Source organism: Octopus bimaculoides, chromosome 11 (genome assembly GCF_046866305.1).
Source record: "Octopus bimaculoides isolate indiv1 chromosome 11, ASM4686630v1, whole genome shotgun sequence".
NCBI classification, from domain to species: Eukaryota; Metazoa; Mollusca; class Cephalopoda; order Octopoda; family Octopodidae; genus Octopus; species Octopus bimaculoides.
This window is the reverse complement of record NC_142938.1, coordinates 51783892-51803891: the sequence shown is the minus strand read 5'-3', so window position 1 is coordinate 51803891 and position 20000 is coordinate 51783892. Positions and strand designations below refer to the sequence as shown.

General features: G+C 34.4%; 1 protein-coding gene across 1 annotated transcript in view; it reads right to left on the bottom strand.

The window, feature by feature from the left end:
- LOC106873917 (potassium channel, subfamily K, member 13) overlaps positions 1–20000 on the bottom strand; it is a 155630-nt gene that overhangs the window by 2266 nt on the left and 133364 nt on the right. The window contains exon 2 of the mRNA XM_052971788.2: positions 1–7198. This exon is cut by the window's left edge and continues 2266 nt beyond it. Within this exon, the coding sequence (XP_052827748.1) occupies positions 6297–7198 (902 nt within the window). The 3' untranslated portion in view covers positions 1–6296. The remainder of the gene's footprint in view (positions 7199–20000) is intronic.

Below are 20000 nucleotides of genomic sequence, written 5' to 3'. Positions count from 1 at the left end.
AGTAAAATAAAAGGATAGAGAAAACGAAAGAAGACAAGGAACAGGGAAAGAAGAAAATTCTATTTCTTCTTTCTTCCCACACTCCTCCTGTAATCTGTTGAAAAATATTAGTTTCAATATTATATAATTTCATAGATTAATTTAGTTATATTTATTAATATAATGATATTAACTCTTAATTCTTGCTCACGCAATCAAACGGTTAAAAAGAAAATAAAGTTTTATTATATATCACAAAAATACACAATTAACTCATACCTCCATTGGAACCACTTAGACACAACCAAAATACGAACCACGAATCCATAAAAAGCTTGAAAACCAAAACCCTTTCCTGACTAATGACTCTGTCTCTCGCTCATAAAACACAAACGCATATATATATATATATTATATTATTATCACTATTATTATACATTTCTTTAATTTCTAATAACCTTCTAATCATTTAATAATCCGAGTAATAGCTTCTTCTTGCCCGACCTTTATCATTGTTATTGTTGTTGTGATTATTATTATTATTATTATTATTATTGCTGTTGTTGTTGTTTATTGGTACTAAAGAGAATTAATGAAAAATTATCCGTTTTTTAAAGATGCTATATAAAGTATATTCTCCAGATTATGTGTACGATATACACCTTAGCATCGATATTTATGGAATATGTGATCTGATCAATAAGTATCCGGACTGTTGCCATAGTAACGAAGCTGCTTGGCACAGATTGACCTTGAACGCTGTTGTGCAGGTACACTAAGTTTTAACGTTCTAGCTCACTTCCGCTGTTTACAGCAGTGTATGGAAGGAACGTGTGTAGCGTGTGATCGTCGCATTGACCATGACAGAAAGTTGAGCAGAGAATCTGCATTAAATTTTGCCAAAAGCTTGGCGATTACTACTCATAGGCCTACGCAAAGTTGAGGAAAGTGTATGGAGTGGAGTCTATGAACCGCACACAAGTGTATGAGTGGTTCAGACGTTTCCAAGACGGCCGAAAAAATGTCGATAGTGACGAACCTTCTGGGAAACCAATAGAACTGAGAAAAACATCGCAGATGTGCGTGCAGCTGTGAGGTAAAATCGTCGAATCATCATCCGTAAGTTATCAGATGATGCACAGATTAGCTATGGTTCAGTTCAGTCCATTATCACTAAAGATTTGGGCATGAGGCGCATGTCTGCCAAGTTTGTGCCAAAACTGCTTTTAGTCGACAAAAAAAAAGAAAGAAAAAAACAAAACACTAGGGTTTCAGTTGCACAAGATCTCCTTGATTGTGTCGAGAACGATGAAAACTTTTTGAAAACGGTCATAACAGGTGATGAATCCTAGGTCTATGGCTATGACCCCGAAACAAAGGCCCAGTCTTAGCAGTGGAAGACCCTAACCTCTCCGAGACCGAAGAAAGCACAAACGAGTCGATAAGCAACGTGAAAACACTGTTGACCGTTTTCTTCGACTCATCATGAGTATGCTCCACCTGGTCAGACTGTAAACGAGGAGTACTACCTTAAACAAAGAGTACTACAGTAAACAAGGAGTACAATAAACAAGGAATACTATAGTAAACAAGGAGTACTGCAAACAGACAATAAACAAGGAACATTACCGCGACGTTTTGCGGGATGCTATTCGTCGGAAAAGGCCACAATTGCATGCGTCCAGTGAGTGGCAATTGCACTATGTCAACGCACCTGCCCATTCAGCAGCAGATTATCGCTAGGCACAGCATTCCCCAGGTCTGACAGCCACCGTATACCCCTTCCGACTTTTTCTTCTTTCCAAAAATCAAATCCCGCTTGAAAGGGAGAAGATTTCAGGGCGTCAAGGAAATCAAAAAGAACGCGTTGAGGCAGCTGCTGATTATCCCAGGAAACGAATTCCAGGAATGCTTCCATGAATGGAAACAGCGCTGGATTAAGTATGTGGCTTCCAAAAGGGACATCTTTGAAGGAGATTAAATGCCAAATTGGCACGTGTTGTAGTTTTGTTTTCATAGCACCGGTCCGGATACTTATTGATTAGACCTCGTATAGTATAAGGTTAGATTTGCTATAATAGATTTCTGTTTGTGGGTACCAAGAATCGTAAGAAAATATTATGCACGAGTGAAAACAAATGTTGTTGATCTTTTACAGATTTCGTTTGGGTGAGTTCCTGTAATTCATAACGTCACAAGAAATATTGGTTTCAAATTTTTGACACAAGGCCAGCAATTTCGGTGGAGGGTTAAGACGATTATATCGATCCGAGTCGGCGGAATTTAAACTCTGAACGTAAAAGCCGACGAAATGCCACTCAGCGTTCTGCTCTGCGTGCTAACGATTCTGCCAGCTCTCCGCCTTCAACGTTGCGAGAAATATTAGCGAGTTGTTTGATTAATACTTGTTGATATTACTGCTATTTATTTTCCTTGTGGAAAGATCAAAGGCAAAATTAACTAGCACTTAAACGCCATATGTAGAGGAGTATCCCGAATATAGTTTAGTGAATCGACCTCTCTGTATAATTACTTCATCGTTTTAGCAAGGATGTAGAATCACTTATTTCAAAATTTTAATTCCATTTTGTTCGTCTTCCTTCGCCTCAGCCATACCTTACTAATACAACAATCTTCTGATTAGATATAAATATACTATATTTTAGGCAAAAGTGTGATATCCAAATCGCACCTAAATTTTAGAAGCTTAAATGCAAATTGCTAGTTCGTTTAATAATGAATCCATGCCACAGTAACGCCCACGTCTGGAATTGAGAGGTTATAGCAGATTAAATAAGAGATCAATATATCATTGATTATGATGATTATATGATGATTACAAGGGAGTTCACCACCGTCAATTCATCGCAGGAGAGTTCGCCGTGACGAAAATGTACCGAGGAAATATATCCGTAGTATCTCACCATTAATCGTTAAAAACTATTTTATCGCACCTCACTCCCAAAAAACAACAACAACAACAGAAAAAAAAAACAGAGCAAAATTGAAGTTGGAAAATTGTCAAAAAATTCGTACGGTGAACTTTCCCTGCGATGAATTGATGACGGTGAACTTATTGGATATGGGTCTTGATATTTAGTTGTACTGAAACTTAGTTTATTCACACCATAAAGATGAAAGGTTAAATCGAGAATTTGAACTCAGAATATAAAGAAATGTAGCTAAATATTCTAAGGTTTTTAGTCTGGCGCTCTTCTGCATATTCACTATAAGTCAAATTTGTTTTGTTTTCTTCAAACACAAAACCAGCTTTATATCAGTTACATTCCATTGGACTGGCTATATGTTATGTCACATCTATTTCTTATATCGACCCAGAAGAACTTTAGATGAGGTATTTAGTCCTCTGCCCTACCAGTTTTGCTAGCCATCCCACTATATCTTAACAGCATAATTAAATTTAGAACTAAATGCTTTCCTATTTATTTTATCTATGATATTATTTTACAATAAAATTTTAACTAATGAACTTTATGCTGTAATGTAGAAGAGGCACTATTTAAGCAAATTTTTGGTGTTAAAGAGATGTATAAGTAATTTATTAACAATTAATTAGTAATTATGATTCATTCAAAGACATGTCTTAATTTTTAACAGTTTATCTAATGTCATATTCTTGAATTTTGAGAAATATCTATCACAAATAATTTATGGAATAAAAGTTTCAGTTGGAATTTATATCAGAAGCTGCTCATAACTAAATTGCAACAATTAATGCATTAAAAATACAGTCTCTCTAAAACGATTTAAATACTGTTTTAACGACGTCTGTCACAAATATGGTAATTGCACAAAATTAATAAAAACCAATATTTAATCATTCTTTATCCAACATTTTGGAACCAACGTCATTCATTCTAACAAGTAGCAATAGATTTTATCGCTTGTTTTTAATCACTAAATTTTTTTGTGGGTTAACGTAATGTCAGAAATCTCAACAATTTTTTTGTAATCAATTTTTCGCATTCTTACACAAAATATTTCTTTTATTGTCAACATTTTCAGTGAATATTATTTGTAAGAGGACAATGTTTACGTTAAGATTTCCATTGTTATATCTAGACGACAATATAAAATTTAAAAATTCTGTATTTTTAAGCAATGCTATTTTATTGGAGATGCCAAAATAATAATAATAATGCTTTCGAATTTTTGAAGAAGGCCAGAATTTTACGAGTTTGGTCGATACCATCGAGACCCAGTACTTGACTGGTACTTTATCTTACTGGCCCTGAAAGGATGAAAAGCAAAGTTGACAGGATTTGAACCCAAAACATGAGTCGAAACACCACTAAGAATTATGCCCGATGCGCTAACAATTCTGCCAGGTCACTGCCTTAATAATAATAATAATAATGATTTCAAATTTTGCCACAAGAGCATCAACTTTAGGGGAGGGGATGAGTCGGTTACATCGACCCCATTGTTCAACTGGAACTTATTTTATCGACCCCCTAAAGGATGAAAGGTAAAGTCGACCTCAGCAGAATTTGAACTCAGAATGTAGCGACAGGCGAAATGCCGCTAAGCATTTCGTCCAGCACGCTAACGATTCTACCAGCTTGCCGCCTTAATAATAATAATAATAATAATAATAATAATAATAATAATAATAATGATAATAATAATAATAATATGAGAGAGAATTTTTTTTACGAAATGTTTTAAAATTAATCAATGCTCAGGCACAGCAATAGATTTTAGAACCAACGGTAGCAGTACATAGTTAGATATCCCTGAAGTTTAACACCGTCGAATATGATGAATTTTCTAACAAAAATAACAGCCAGATGTAATATTTATCAATTTGGAAGAATGATCGACATCGCCAGGCTGGAAATAGTCTCGAAATCCTCCACTAAATATTTTCCAAGGATTGAAAAAGTCAAGGGCGGCATAAATATACAAAGTTAAAGCTTACACTGTCTTATCTCAAACATTTGGTTACAGTTTCTATATCGCAGGAAGCTTAAATAAAGTTTTATTATTTTTACAAGTTGAACAAAACCTTCATTTGCCAATTATTTAATTGATCTACTTACAAAAATATACTTCTCTATGGGGATTAAACTAAGCTTCCTTTAGAATAACATCTTAAAGTCCCGAAATGAAATCTTTAATGACAAACTGATTTTCTTTTGATATAATCGATTAAATTTCACATGTTCATGCATTCCTTAGAAAAAAAAACCAAACTTCTAAAGTGGGGAGTAACATTATGATTTGTATAAAAATAATCAAATATAGAAATATTGCATCCAATCAAGATGATGTGAGTTTGTAGAGCTTGTAGGGATTTGGGACTTTACAGTTTTACTAACATTTTGTGCCTCAAAGACGCTTTTGAGATGTAATAATATTTTCTTTGTTTTAAACGCTATTGAGTGATTTTCGTTCTCATTAACATAACTACAAACACCCATACACACTCATGCAAACACATTCATTCATTTACTTGTAAATTTTCTTGATTAATAATACAGAGTTAATATTTCAAATCACATCTTTTGACTGGTATTATTCTGTCAAAAGATATTTCCAAATCTGATAACGCAATCATTAGTACATCATCTTCAATTTATACCGTATTAATATAATCTCATTTTATTTCATTATATTCAAATGAACATCATTGAATCATAAAGCTAAGGAAAAACCATATTCCATTACGCTTAAAAAAATTATTATTGGAAATTTACGAGTCGTGATTTTCGTGGCGAAGTTTGGGTGTAAATAAATCAATAACAAATTTCTGTTGAAATTTGACTAAGAGTGAACACGCCACTCATAGGAATATTTAGATCACATATGTTTTAGCAGCAACACTCAGTTTTAATTAAACATAATAATGATTTTTTAAAATAAAAACCTAACCCCAAACCTGTTTTCTCTTACAACAATATTCCAAGATAAAAATTTCATTAACTAACCTTCAATTAACAATTAAAAAATCACACATTCAATGTATGAACCATATATTAACACAAAAACTAAAAACATTTCTTTTCTTCTGCCGTTTAGTTAATTAGTTTTTCATTCTAAAAATGTTTTTTTTTCTTTCTGAAAAATAAGCCTTTCGGTCAAGTTAAATTTTATTGTCTCAAAGGTGTCGATATTTTGTAAGAAATTAAATATTCTGAAGCACAAGAAATTAACAGTTTCTTGTCTGGAAGCATCGAATTTTGTGGTGAGAAATTTCTGTTATCATATCAAGCTATTTTAACGTGTCAATGTTAGCCTCAAATGTTTATATTTTTGATTAAATAAAGTGACTAAAATATTTGTTAAGTTTCTGATCATATCTCATCTTTACCGAGTTTTCTGTTCAATATGGCAAGAGGCCCAACACCGCCATGGAATCCACTTTCGTTTTGAGCTTGTTGTAACATGCCACGCTGTGCTGTTTCCCAAAGACGTTTTTGCATCATGGCAATATTAATATTTTTAGCTTGCAAGAAATCATGCATCGATATCATTTCCCCAGACGTACGTCGATATTCATTATCACTGTCATAATCTACATCTACCATTGTTACACTGTCTGATTTGGCCTTACGTTGACTCTGTCGTATTCCAGGAGTAATAGCGTTGCGTCTGGCCCGAAATGTCGGTATTTCTCTACGACATTGACAGCGACAGTTTAATTTACGTAAAATCCAGTTTAAAAATTGCTTTATGATAATAGAGGCCACATTAAATAAGCTGTATATACAACAGCATCCTATAATAATAAATACAAAATTTCCAAGTCGATACAAGTGAATGTAGTCATACTGGGTTTTTTGACTCACTGTATAATCTCCGAAGCCAATTGTAGAAAAGGCAACAAAACAAAAATATATCGATTCAAAGTAGCTCCAGTTTTCGACGGAATGATACATAGCTGAAGCACAGCAAGCAACCAAAATGGCACCACAGAGAAGGATAAGCATAACCCAATATACGGAGGGTTTCCATGCATCTAAACTATCTTCTGAAACAGATGAATCTCGCCTTTCACTGTCGTGTTTCTCAGAAACCTGGCTGGACTTTTGGCGCTGGCTTTTTTCATGAATACCTTTTAAGATATGTGCCAAGAATGTAATGATTCGTTCAAGAAATAAGTTAAAAAATAAAATGGCACCTGCACAGCCGAAAAATCCATAGAAAATTAAAAGAATTTTCCCATTAGGTGTGCTTGGTGTTGTCATACCAAAACCTGAAAGAGAAAACAAAAATAATTAGTTTTTATGTTTAAAAATGACAATTTGTATTAAAAATATAAACTATTTATTTTTCTTCAGAGAAAAACAAACTGGCTTTGGTTATTATAATTAAATAGAATCGGTAAAAAAAAAACCAAAATTATCTTGTTGCACTAAATCATCTTTAATAATACATCATTAAAGACTGTGATACATATTAAACCAGTTATATCTTACATTTGAAGCAATCGAGAAATAGCGTGTGCTACACTATAAAGTAATGAATTACGTCATGCTGTAGGTGCATGAGCTATTAAGCAAAATATACTGGTCCTTTTAACCGATCTCTTGTTTGTATACAAGTGATGTATGACACAAATCTATCAACCAGAAATAGATTGGTATTCTTTATCTGATGAGGGTCAAAGAAATCTAAAAACTTATCTGGTCGATCCCAGTGATTTTTTTTGCCAAAAAAGATATTTAAAAATGTGGAGCGTAGCCAATTTTTTAACTTTTCAAAGGAAGATGAAAATTGCAAGTTAATAAAAAAGTAATGGCTTACATTTCAATTTATCTGAAAACGTTCTGTAGCGCACTATAAATAAATTAATCCACAAAATCAGTGTATATCTAACTAGTTTAGCTGAGTCCTAGTTTATGTACGCTGCAAATAGCAATAACCTATTTAATTCTCCTGGACAAAAGATCGATGCTCTTTCTGCGATGAACTTCCAAGAAATTTCATTATTTCTAGTTAGTTTTTTAACCCCATAACACCGGTTGACGTAAATTTACTTGCGCTGTGTACTTGCTTTGAATCAGATTACGAAAATATATGCAGCCCTATTTGCTGCAGTTTTGTACCTGTTTGTGTACCGGTTGATGTAAATATCCGCTATCACTCACGGAATCGATGATAGAGGCCACTGTGCAAATTTCAAGGAATCTAATAGGTTTGTTAAACTCTTCATGCAAATATTTCCAACTCAGTTCGAGACTTCATCACCATAATAAGTATAAAACCAGCAGTTTTGGCGGTTACACCACCATTTCCACAATGACTTCCTATCAAATTCGTACACGTTCAGCAAATTCTTCTGGCCTTTTACGGAATTTACAGTCGCAATTACTGGAATGGCTTGAGAGGTAGAGGAATCAGGCCAAAGGTCTGAGGGTTTGCAAGCAAGATATGAGCACATCCTTGGCACTCTCCAGAGGAAAAGAGACTTGTGACCAGCTTCTGTGGATGGGATTTGGAAATCATTTACATTACCTTAGTTAACCATGGATAGCAGTAGAAGATAACAATAAAACTATGACGTAACTGAGCTTCTCTACAATTGATCCAGGTATGAACTACAGAGAAAAGACGAACTTCTCAGTGAACAGAATAGGATTGAAACTCAAAATCATTTATAAATGAGAAATTACTGTCCAAGTGAGTTGCTCTGAAAATTAGGAACAGAGTCTAGAAACGCGAAGAATAGGAACGTATTGTTTGGTATATGCTGTGTATCAAATCCCATGCAACAAAAATTCTTGGTTTATTAAAATTATCTCCGACTCTGGAGGATGTCATAATTACCAAATAAAAATTAATACCACAAACGGGCAGTGAAGGCGGTGAGCTGGCAAAAACGTTAGCACGCCGGGCGAAATGCTTAGCGGTATTTCGTCTGCCGTTACGTTCTGAGTTCAAATTCCGCCGAGGTCGACTTTGCCTTTCATCCTTTCGGGGTCGATAAATTAAGTACCAGTTACGCACTTTGGTTGATGTAATCGACTTAATCCGTTTGTCTGTCCTTGTTTGTCCCCTCTATGTTTAGCTCCTTGTGGGCAATAAAGAAATAAGAAATTAATACCAGCTCCACTTGAGAAGGGAAGACAATCTCGAGAGTTAAGATTTCTCCAGACTTGACATGCTATTAAAGAAAAGGACAGGTTTATTGTTTGGAGATAAGAGAACAATCATGGAGACATGCTTCTGCCTGAATTAGCATCACCTGCACAACAGTTATCTTACCTTATCTCAGGTACTTGAGGGACTTAGAAATACACGAAGAAGAGCAGAACACATTGATGGCTGAGGTAATTTGTATAAATTAAACAAAATGAACCAAGAGAAATAACTCAGAGTGGCCTGCAGTATGCATATGAACAACACAAACAAATACAGGTATATCAAACACCACACAACATAAATTTTTGGTTTATATATGAACTTTCAATCACACATTCACGCATTCTAATTGATACTGTCCTATATAGAAACATAGACAATGAAGAATTGGTAAGCATAGAAGAAAGTTATCATTGATCAAAGTAACTAAATACAATTGTAAAAGATATCGATATCTATGACGAAGTTCTTCGACCCATTTTATTGATGATTGAATAGTCTAGTCACATCAATTGGGTGGCCAACGTTTCTCGTATAAAAAAAAATTAAAAGATAACTATAATTGATAACAATAAATATAGAAAACTGGGATCGTCATTGTCAGAAGTCTCGGCTGAGTCTATAGAAATTCGAATTGATTCATGTTTTTTTTAGTTAATTCTGAAGTTTCGTCATTGTCATCATCAGCATCATTAGATATTGGTTGCTCTCAGCAGGTCCAATATAATTCCAGTCTTTCTGTTTTCATATATTTATCTGTCCAATTCTTGATACTATCCAACCATAAAGCGGTGAGCTGGCAGAATCGTTAGCACACCGGGCAAAATGCTAAGCGGCATTTCGTCCGTCTTTACGTTCTGAGTTCAAATCCAGCCGATGCTAACTTTGCCTTTCATCTTTTCGGGATCGATAAAAAGGGTACCAGTTGATCTCTGGGGTCGATATAATCGACTTACTCTCTCCCCCGAAGTTGCTGGCCCTGTGCCAAAATTTGAAATCGATATTATCCAACCATGTTATTCTTAGTTTCCCTCTTCCTTTCTTCCTACTCCCCTTGTCGGCCACGAAAACAGTCCGTAAAGTATTTGTTCCCCATTAAATACCCTGAATATTTTAGTTTTTCTCTTTGACAGTATTTAATAAAATTTTCTTAGTTTTTACCATTCTTATTTCTTTACCATTGACTTCGTGTTTTGTTCACGATGTTCTCAAAACGCTTCTATACGCCTACATCTCAAAGTCTTGTATCCATTTGATATTGCTGTTGTTAATGCCCATATCTCAACTCCTTATAGTACAGTGGACAATTCATAATAACTTTAATATTCTAATGATTTTTTTCTGGGTGAAATATTAATGTTTCTTTATCGATTGACATTTTCATTACATTTAAAAAAAAAAATTTGTTTGTTCTTCAATCTCTCTATCACTGCGTCATTGTGTAGGAGTGTATCATATCTGACGATATTGAAAGGTTTTTCCTGGTAACTTCCTCATTATCATTCCGGCTGTATTTGTTCGCTATCTTTGTTAAGGATTTTGCTATAGCGTTTTTCATTATGACTCTTTCCCGTCAGAATACAGTATTATGTAATTTTTTCTTACAATTTACCATCATCTGTTCAGCTAGTTTCAGATATTCGCTGGATGTCAATATTCATTTATTTTCCCTGTTTCCTATTTTCTGTATATGATTGCTTTTCTTCCCACTTAATAAAATGTTCCTGTTCTTCGTATTTGTAGACATAAGAGTAGCTTATTCTTAATTTCCAAAGCACAAACGGACAGTATTCTCCCTTTTGCGACTGAGTTTGACTTAAGATCAACATCAGCCGTTCAGCTCGTTTCTTTTCGTCTTTTCTATTTGTTTATGCTGTACATACATGCATAGTACCTACCTACATACATACATACATACATACATACATACATGTGGCATGATGCAGTGGTCAGAACAATCTGGAACAGGATAACAAAAAAGAAAACTTCAACAGACGAATTTGAATCTCTTGAAATTGCTGATTCAAAAATATATTGTTGAAACTTGAAAATTAAAATTAAAACAGTCACCAAATGAAAACACAACCGGCCAGATATTGTTGCGTGGGATCACAAGGAAAAAATATTTGCTACCCTATATATAAAAGAAAAATAGAATATGAATGCTTACTAAAGATGATAACCAATGTTTTCAGTGATACTGTAAAACTTGCAGTGTTATTTTAAAGTTTTATGGCGTTACTTATTTTTACTTATTTTGCAGTAAAGTTTTTACCATAAAATAAGCGAAGTAGTAAAAGTTACGTACAAAAGATACTGTAAGTTCAACTGTGGCGTCAAAAAAGACTGTATTCATTAAACAGTGATGCATTTGTCAGAGGAAATGTTAGGAAATTGTTGCGTAAGGAATTTTTATAAGTGGCATGAGGGAAATGTTAGAGTAATGCGGTGAACGAAGGAGATTTAAATGGCAACAAGACAGCTATGTCAATAATGAAAAATGCTGTAGCTTAAATAATGACAGGTTGGCTCCAGAAAGTCCCCTACGTTCACGTGCGAAAACTAATTTATACAAATATTGGTTGGCTAGTTTTCAGTCATGTGATGCGCAAAATATAATTGCACTTCTGAATTTTTCTTTTCTTTCTTTCTTTCTTTTTCTTTTTGTCTTGTTAAATATTTCAACACATATGAGAATGTACCTGACATGCTTCAAAAACTACTATAGCAGTCACCTGAGTAACGGGAAACATCAGAAACACCGAAGAGTATTCACTAAGACTTAGCTTTGAATAAATAAATAACAATACTAATAACACACACACACACACACACACACACACACACACACACACACACACAAACGCACGCACGCGCGCACACACAGGCACACACACACACACACACACAGGCACAATATATGCATTCACACACACATAACGTGACTATATACTAGCTGATTATGTTAAAGTGTTAGGTTATATGTTAGCTTAGCATTTAACAAACGCACAATTACATTTTTCAGCTCAGTCTGATATTCCTACACGATCATAGATTGTAATATTTTATGGTTTGCTCATTTCTATATTTCTGTATTATTAATGAGACATTTCTCACGAGTCTGCTATCTTTGATACAGAATAAGTGATTTCCTTTGGTAGTTTATGTTCTTTAAACATACATCACTTATATATTTGTACTACCAGGTTGAGTCAAATGTTTTTTCGGATTATCACTGATGATTTTTGGCAACTTGTGATCTCCATGTTATATTTATTAACTTCAATCGTTGCTGAATTGTTTATTCATTATTTTCATATTTAAAAAAAAAATTGTTTATTTTTTATTTTACAGCGTTGATAATGAGTAGTGAAAAAAATGACAATTAGAACCATTTTACATAACCTGTGAAAAAAACAAAAAAAAAACAAAGGACTGAGTGCAAGGACAGTGGTAAAAGAAATTGATGATGCGGAAGGCCCATGACCTGTCAATGAACGTGTGACACAAAACTGGTTCAGACATTTCAAGGAAGGTGACACCAGCCTCGAAGATAAACCAAGCTTGAACAACAACCAAACACAAGCACTCGAACATTGTCAGCAGAACTCGGTCCTTCACAAAGCACCATCAATCGACACCTCTATAAGCTCGACCTTGTGAGAAGACGCTGTCGAAAAGCTTCTCTTGAACTGACCAATGACCAAGCTCAATGGCAACGTGGGAACATTTGCAAACAGCTGCTGATAAATCCTAGAGATGTCCGATTTTTGTAACGAGTCGTATCTGGGGATGAAAATTGGATTTATTTTCGTAATCTTGTTAATAGAAGTCAGTGGCTTCGTTCCGGCCAGGCTTCAGAACCTGTTATCAAGCAAGGGCAGTTTGAGCAAAAGGTTGTGTTGTGTGTTTGATGGAATTTTGAAGGGATGTTACACTTTGAGCTTGTCCCAGATAGTCATACTGTGAACGCTAACTGCTCAACAACTGAAGCGAGTATATGATGTTTTGAAAGCCCGCTAACCGGTATTAGATAATCGAACGACGCGCACTCCTACAGCATGACAATGCCCCAGCATACAGTGTCAATGTAACCAAGAGCAAACTTGAGGAGCATGAGGGGCTGCAAGTGCTACCTCACCCTGCCTACAGTCCATACCCTGCACTATCAGATTACCATCTTTTCCGAGCCATGTCTCATTTCTTGCACGGATGAAGGTTCAACAATGTAGATGAGGTTGAAAAGAGAGTGCAGAGAGTTTTTTGCCTCTAAACCAGCCAAATGCTATAAATGTGGAATTGAGCTTCTGGCAACAGACAATAAAATACACTGGGGTATATTTTGACCAACAATCACTTTTCGCTAACACCGCTAATGCTTAAAAAAAAAAAAAAGATTTGAATGTCACGATATCCTATTGCTGTCGAAAATACATATTGAATTTTGTGACGTGGTAACCAATATTTTGTTTTATTAAAGACGAATATCTCATTTGATGGATAATTATAACAATTTTACGTAATACCCCAATACTTACATTTTTACAATAAATCTTGAACCATTTGCCTCCATTATGTCACTTTGAGAATGTCGCAGAGTAGAGGTAAGGCACATTGTAGTATTTTTATTTTTTTACTTCAGATAGATTAAGAAAAGTATGAATGCCACAAGAGTATTTTTTCTGTCATATGAAGCCTTGTATTGATATCACTATAAATCAATATTGAAAAAATCAATCATTATTTTACATTCATTCTGCAACACAGTAAGTAAAGGGAATATGATGATGGCGGTTGAATTCTTTCCTTTTTGTGTTCCAAAGAAGAGTTTTTACCCAGAATAAGTAAAATAATGTACAATGGAGGTCTGCGAGAAGAAATGCTGGGAGAACATTGGAAGAACGATCCGACGACTTAATAGGAACAATAAAGAAGTAATCATTTCTATTCAACATTATTCAAAGGAATTTCTTTGACTCAAAGACTTAAAGGCATAGAAAATATTTGGTGATTTTTATTTTAATTGTTTTCTATTCAACCTTGATGTAGAATTGTGCATTAAGAATTAATATTAATTACTATACATAAATATATGCAGACACACACATACACACACACATACACACACACAAATACACACACACGTACATATTTATATATACGTGTATACACATACATAAGTATATGTAGATGCATATTACGCACACAGGCACATATATCTATATACATACAGATATGAAGAGAGATACAGAGATTGATAGAGAGATGAGCATATACGGAGATGGGTATGATTAATGAATATTATTTATATACATTCATACTTACGCGCGCACACACACATTCACACACACATAAACACATACGTATATATGCATCTGTAAGTACTCATGTTCGTATGTATGTATGTATGTATCAGTATATACGTACTTATGTATGTGTGTGTATAAATATACTGACACACAGGCTCATAAAAGCAGTATTATGTATAATTTATAACAAGCTGTATGTGCAGTTTTGATACTCGTGCCTAGAGAGGTGTAATTTATGTCAGAAATTCAGACAAAAATCAGTCTTTGAATATATCGATGTATTCCACTGGATTCATACGTTTTATTCATGAAGTTTCGATTTATACGTTTCTTAGGAGAAATTACAATGTGATGTATTTATAATGGTTGGAGTGTCTTTATAAATTAGAATATTTTAGAATATTTACCTCATTGAAATCTACGATGCATATTTTCCTGTGTATTGAAGTGAAACACCCAAGCGAATATGACATGACGCAATCAGCCATCTGCTACTGAATTCAAATTACTAAACATTTCTACACCCGACCTAATTCTTTCTGTGAGCCAAATTTGCATAACTGTACTGTGTAAATATTACCTGTTCAGGTAAAATGATCAGATATAGCGACATGCCGTTTAGAACTATTTAGTTACTAAATGTCAGGATGCTATTGCATACAACACACCAATGACTCGACAGCCATTAACGATTAATAGATGACTTTTAACTCACGTACCAACAGATAGAAATATAAACAGACACAAATCTTATGTAAGTCCTTATTGATTTGATAATTTATAAATGACTCTTCGAATTAGTTTTGAATTTAAATTCCCTCAGTAACAATTGCTCTCTGTTGGTTTGTTCAACTTATCAGCCTTGAAAATAGACAACAAAGCACTATAGAACCTAAACCCTATTTTATTCTCGTTACGAACTCATCCTCATTCTTGACTAATCATTTCATTCAACAGCTCTAAGCTTCTTGGCGCCCTTTCCACTTCTTGTATCTATTTGTCTGGTGTCTCTGAATAGATCAATTACCGAATAATTCTGAAATACTTGTCCAAAGATTCCACTTTATGGAACAAAAGAGCTTTTTCCTTAAGAGCTACTCGAAACTACACAATGCAGTGTTTATAAAATTCTCTTCTTCCATCCTTTGATAATCGTCTGTTAGAAATTAACGTCGATTTGGACTTCATTTATTCTTTTGGGACAAAATTATTACTCTTTCTCTTTGTCTAACAGATAAAGGCCATGTCAAACTCAATAAACCAGATATCGATAAAAAGATGTTAACAGTTCAATTACAAATAAAATGGTTGTTTAGATATTGATAATTGATAATTGGAGAATATCAGATCAAGTTAAAAACATGCTTTTATTAAAAAAAAGCCATTAAAAAGCCAACGGCAAGCCACAGTTTGTGGAATATATGGCTTCTGAATTGTCCAGAATTGACTATTTTATAATAATGGATTGCACAATAGTCTGTGTATAATTTGAAATATAATGCAAGGTACATCTTGCATTACAAGGTTATATCTGATTATTTTTGTTATTTCAAATTCCATAGAAGATGAATTTTGGTAGGAGAAAATGATAAGATGTATTAGTTGGTCTTTGATTAAAGCTGCCGGAGTTGATGTGATGTTTGATAAATCATTGGATACAGACAACGTTGGTTTTGTTATGAACATCTTTTATCCACCCGCAGCAGGTTCAATACCAAGAATCACAATTTCGCTCTTCATTTTTATAGTTATACTCCTTATACATTAATTGTATTTTAACCCCACCAAATTATTGATATTATCTATGTACATATTATTCTTCGTCATCTTCTCTCCTGGGTTGTTTATAAAATTCCTATGTGATTAATCTGCTCTTAAAAATGGTCCTCTTCAACGAGATCGAGACTGGAAGTAAGACTCATAGACGTCCAAAACTTCGTTTTCTTGATCATCTTAAGTGATCACTCATTTTATGCGGTGTACATCCCCTGGTTGTTAATCAGAAGGCATGGAGGTCCGTGTGTGATGCTGGAGCAGAGCGCTTGGAAACCGAACACAGGACACTGCATGAAGAGAGGAGGAGACGTTGTCATCAACCCCTTGCAGATGTTGTTCGGTGTCACTTTCAGTGCTCTCAGTGTCACAGGATCTACCTATCTCGTATCGGTCTTTTCAGTTACGTCCGCTCCCATGAGAAGTAATGCGCCGGAGGCGGAGGATGAGGACTGTCTTGGATCGTCGCTGTCATCACCTTCGATGGGCCGTCATAAGCGAAAAGTGTAAACCATGCACATAAATCTCGGTTTTTCCTACTCCTCTGACGCTAAATGGAACGAAATCCAAGCGAAGCTTTTCCCCGGACAGTTCTATAGCAGCAGACAAAACATAATTACAAGAGATTTTCATCTCAAAGTTTTCAGATGAATGGATTTTATATCTAAGTAACATATTTCGATCAGTGCATCACCACATGTAGACAACTGAATGGCAGAAGAAAAGGCTCACCACTCGCACATATTTTAATCTGTTTTTGCATAAAATTCGGAAACACACACCAGTAAGATATACCTTACATCGCAAATTATAGAAATAAATAATACACTGAGTGATGGACTTTCAATATAACCATATGTCCGCATGTATCTATGCGCGCGTGTGTGGGGATATGTGTGTGTGTGTGTGTGATAGAGAGAGAGAGAGAGAGAGAGAGAGAGAGAGAGAGAGAGAGAGAGAGAGAGAGAGAGAGAAAGTGGCATATAGACAAATTGAGGAAGCATCTGGCCAAGTGGCTTGCGTGTTGGTTTCAATCCCAAAACGGGTGATGCGTTGTGTCCATGAGCAAGGCTCTTAATTTCAAGTTCCACCCGCCCACCACACGGAAAAAGTGTACCAGCAACAACAGTTTTAAGCCCGCGACAAATTGGTGCTTTGTTCAAGTCTTGCACTCTCAGTCAATCGCTAAGCAATTCAGAAACCAGAAGCTCCGGCTTAATGAGCACGTAAGCGTGAAACATTAGTTATATAATTATGAAATTAAAAGCGTGTGTGTGTGTGTGTGTGTGTGTGTGTGTGTGTGTGTGTGTGTGTGTGTGTGTGTGTGTGTGTGTGTGTGTGTGTGTGTGTGTGTGTGTATTTATAATACATATATGTGTATGTGTTTGTGTGTATGTATATATATATTTATACATACATACGTATATGTTTGTGTGTGTGTGTGTGTGTGTAATCAGAAGAGATAGAAAAACAATACTAGGCGTACGGAATGTATTCAGAAGTTGCATATACAAACAGAATCTTGTTTCTACAGCTGTTTCGGATTACCAATGATTATATCTTCTACATTCTGCAATGAAGTCTGATAATATTTTAGGAGTATGAACTATCACGGATTCTGAGAGACCCATGAGGCGAAATCATGTTATCCTCATCAGAAGATACTGGCTAATAGCTTAGTTGAGAACTATGTTAAATATATATATATATATATATATATATATATATATATATATATATATATATATATATATATATATATATATATATATATATATATATATATATAAGAAAAGAAAGGTATGAAGGGTAGCGGAGGAGTTGTAGTAAGAAGTATAAAGGGGAAGAGGAGAGGAGAAGAGTGGGGTGACTGAAGAGAAGTTAGTAATTAAAAGTCGTCAATTAACGGTAGTAACAAATAAGGTTGGTTATAAAATCAAAAGTTAGATAAACTAACTATGGAGGCAAGATCAAAGATAATTTGGTATCTAACAAAGACAAAAAGTAAGAGTGAGAAAGAAATGCGATAGGTCAACCGATTTTAGAGATACACAGCAAACGCTTGGCATAGCATAAAACATAGCAGACCGGAGAAGGTAAGAAGGAAATAAAAAAGAGAAAGATAAAAACTATAAAGAAGATGTTAACAAGGTAAAGTAATGAGCATTGTAAAGTGTGTTTGTCGCGTCGAATATAAAGATTAGTGCGAAAGAAATACGTAAGAGAATTTTATCTTTCTAGCTCTCTCAATCATTACTTTCTATATATATATATATATATATATATATATATATATATAAAGTAGTTGTATACTGCCAACTTAACGTGACAGTCCGCTTCCTATTAGGAAGCCAGACCGCTTCCTATTAGGCCTTGACACACTTTCTGTGCCCTTATCCTTACGAAGGGGAGACAAACTCCTCCAGCCAGCCCAGCCTGCATTCAGGGACATGTTTCTGAGTCTTTGCTCGTCATCAGCCTGAAGTAGCATGACCGGCTAGCTGAAGAAATCTGTCTAAGCTTCGTAAGGATATACTATTTCAGTGAAATACTATTCACTGGTAACAAAAATTAGAAATAACGAATTTCTAAATCTCTCAGTGAGACTTAAGCAGTATATATAAAAGAACAGAAAAACACAAATCGATTAATTTCAACCCTGAAATGACTTTAGATGGACTAGTTTAAGAATAAAAAGGGAGGGGGGAAAAACAGGAAAACTTTAAAATCTTGAATTGATTCGTGCTGACGGGGCTTAATAAGGTCGAAACGGGACCATACATGGATATTCTGGTGGTAATAAAAGATTTTATAAAAAAAAGTATCCTCTTTCACTTTCCTTTCCTTCCACTGGGAGAGAGAGAGAGAGAGAGAGAGAGAGAGAGAGAGAGAGAGAGAGAGAGAGAGAGAGAGAGAGAGAGAGAGAGAGAGAGAGAGAGAGAAAAGTCTTTCCAACTTAAAAACTAGAAAAAAAAAATCAAACTTATAAGTGATTCTCTAACTTGAAATACATAGATTCTCCCTTACCTCCTCTCTATCTCTTTCTCTTTCTCTTTCCCACTGCCAAAATAGCAACGTCCAGCAAACAACATATGTAAATATATATATATATATATATATATATATATATATATATATATAAAGGACCACTAGGTGGACTGCTAATGTGCTAGAAGAAGATCACATGTAATGTGTCTACTAAGACCAAATGTATATATATATATATATATATATATATATATATATATATATATATATATATATATATATATATATATATATATATATATGTAGCAATGGCTAGATTAATAAACAAAATCCAAGATGGTCTCTCTTAGCAAGAATTATATTTATGGGAATACCTAAAAGAACATATTAAATATATATACTGCATGAATTCTTTACTTTTTTTTTACTTACAATTTTATATCATTTCCAATGTAAGAATTAGAAACATGCAATTTTTAGTGTATCATGGCATGTAATTCATACTTTCTATCATCCTAATATTTTCCTCATTTATTTGCAAGCAAAGCAATATTTAAGCCGAAAAGAAATATCCTTATACCAGAAAAAGTAATTTCTTTATAGTTTAAAGTAGTGAAAAGTCGAAGACTGAATTACACGGAGTAAGGCAGTAGTACATTTGACAGCTTGCATAGATTTAAAATGGGGAGTGTTGAATTTAGAAATATAACGATACAGTAAGACATTAAGAATATTAAAATAAAATTGAACTGAAAGGAAAATTCAGTTTTTATTTTGATTTTAGATTCGTACATGAATCATTTAGAAGACTCACACAAGTATCCTATTGTGTTTGATAACCAT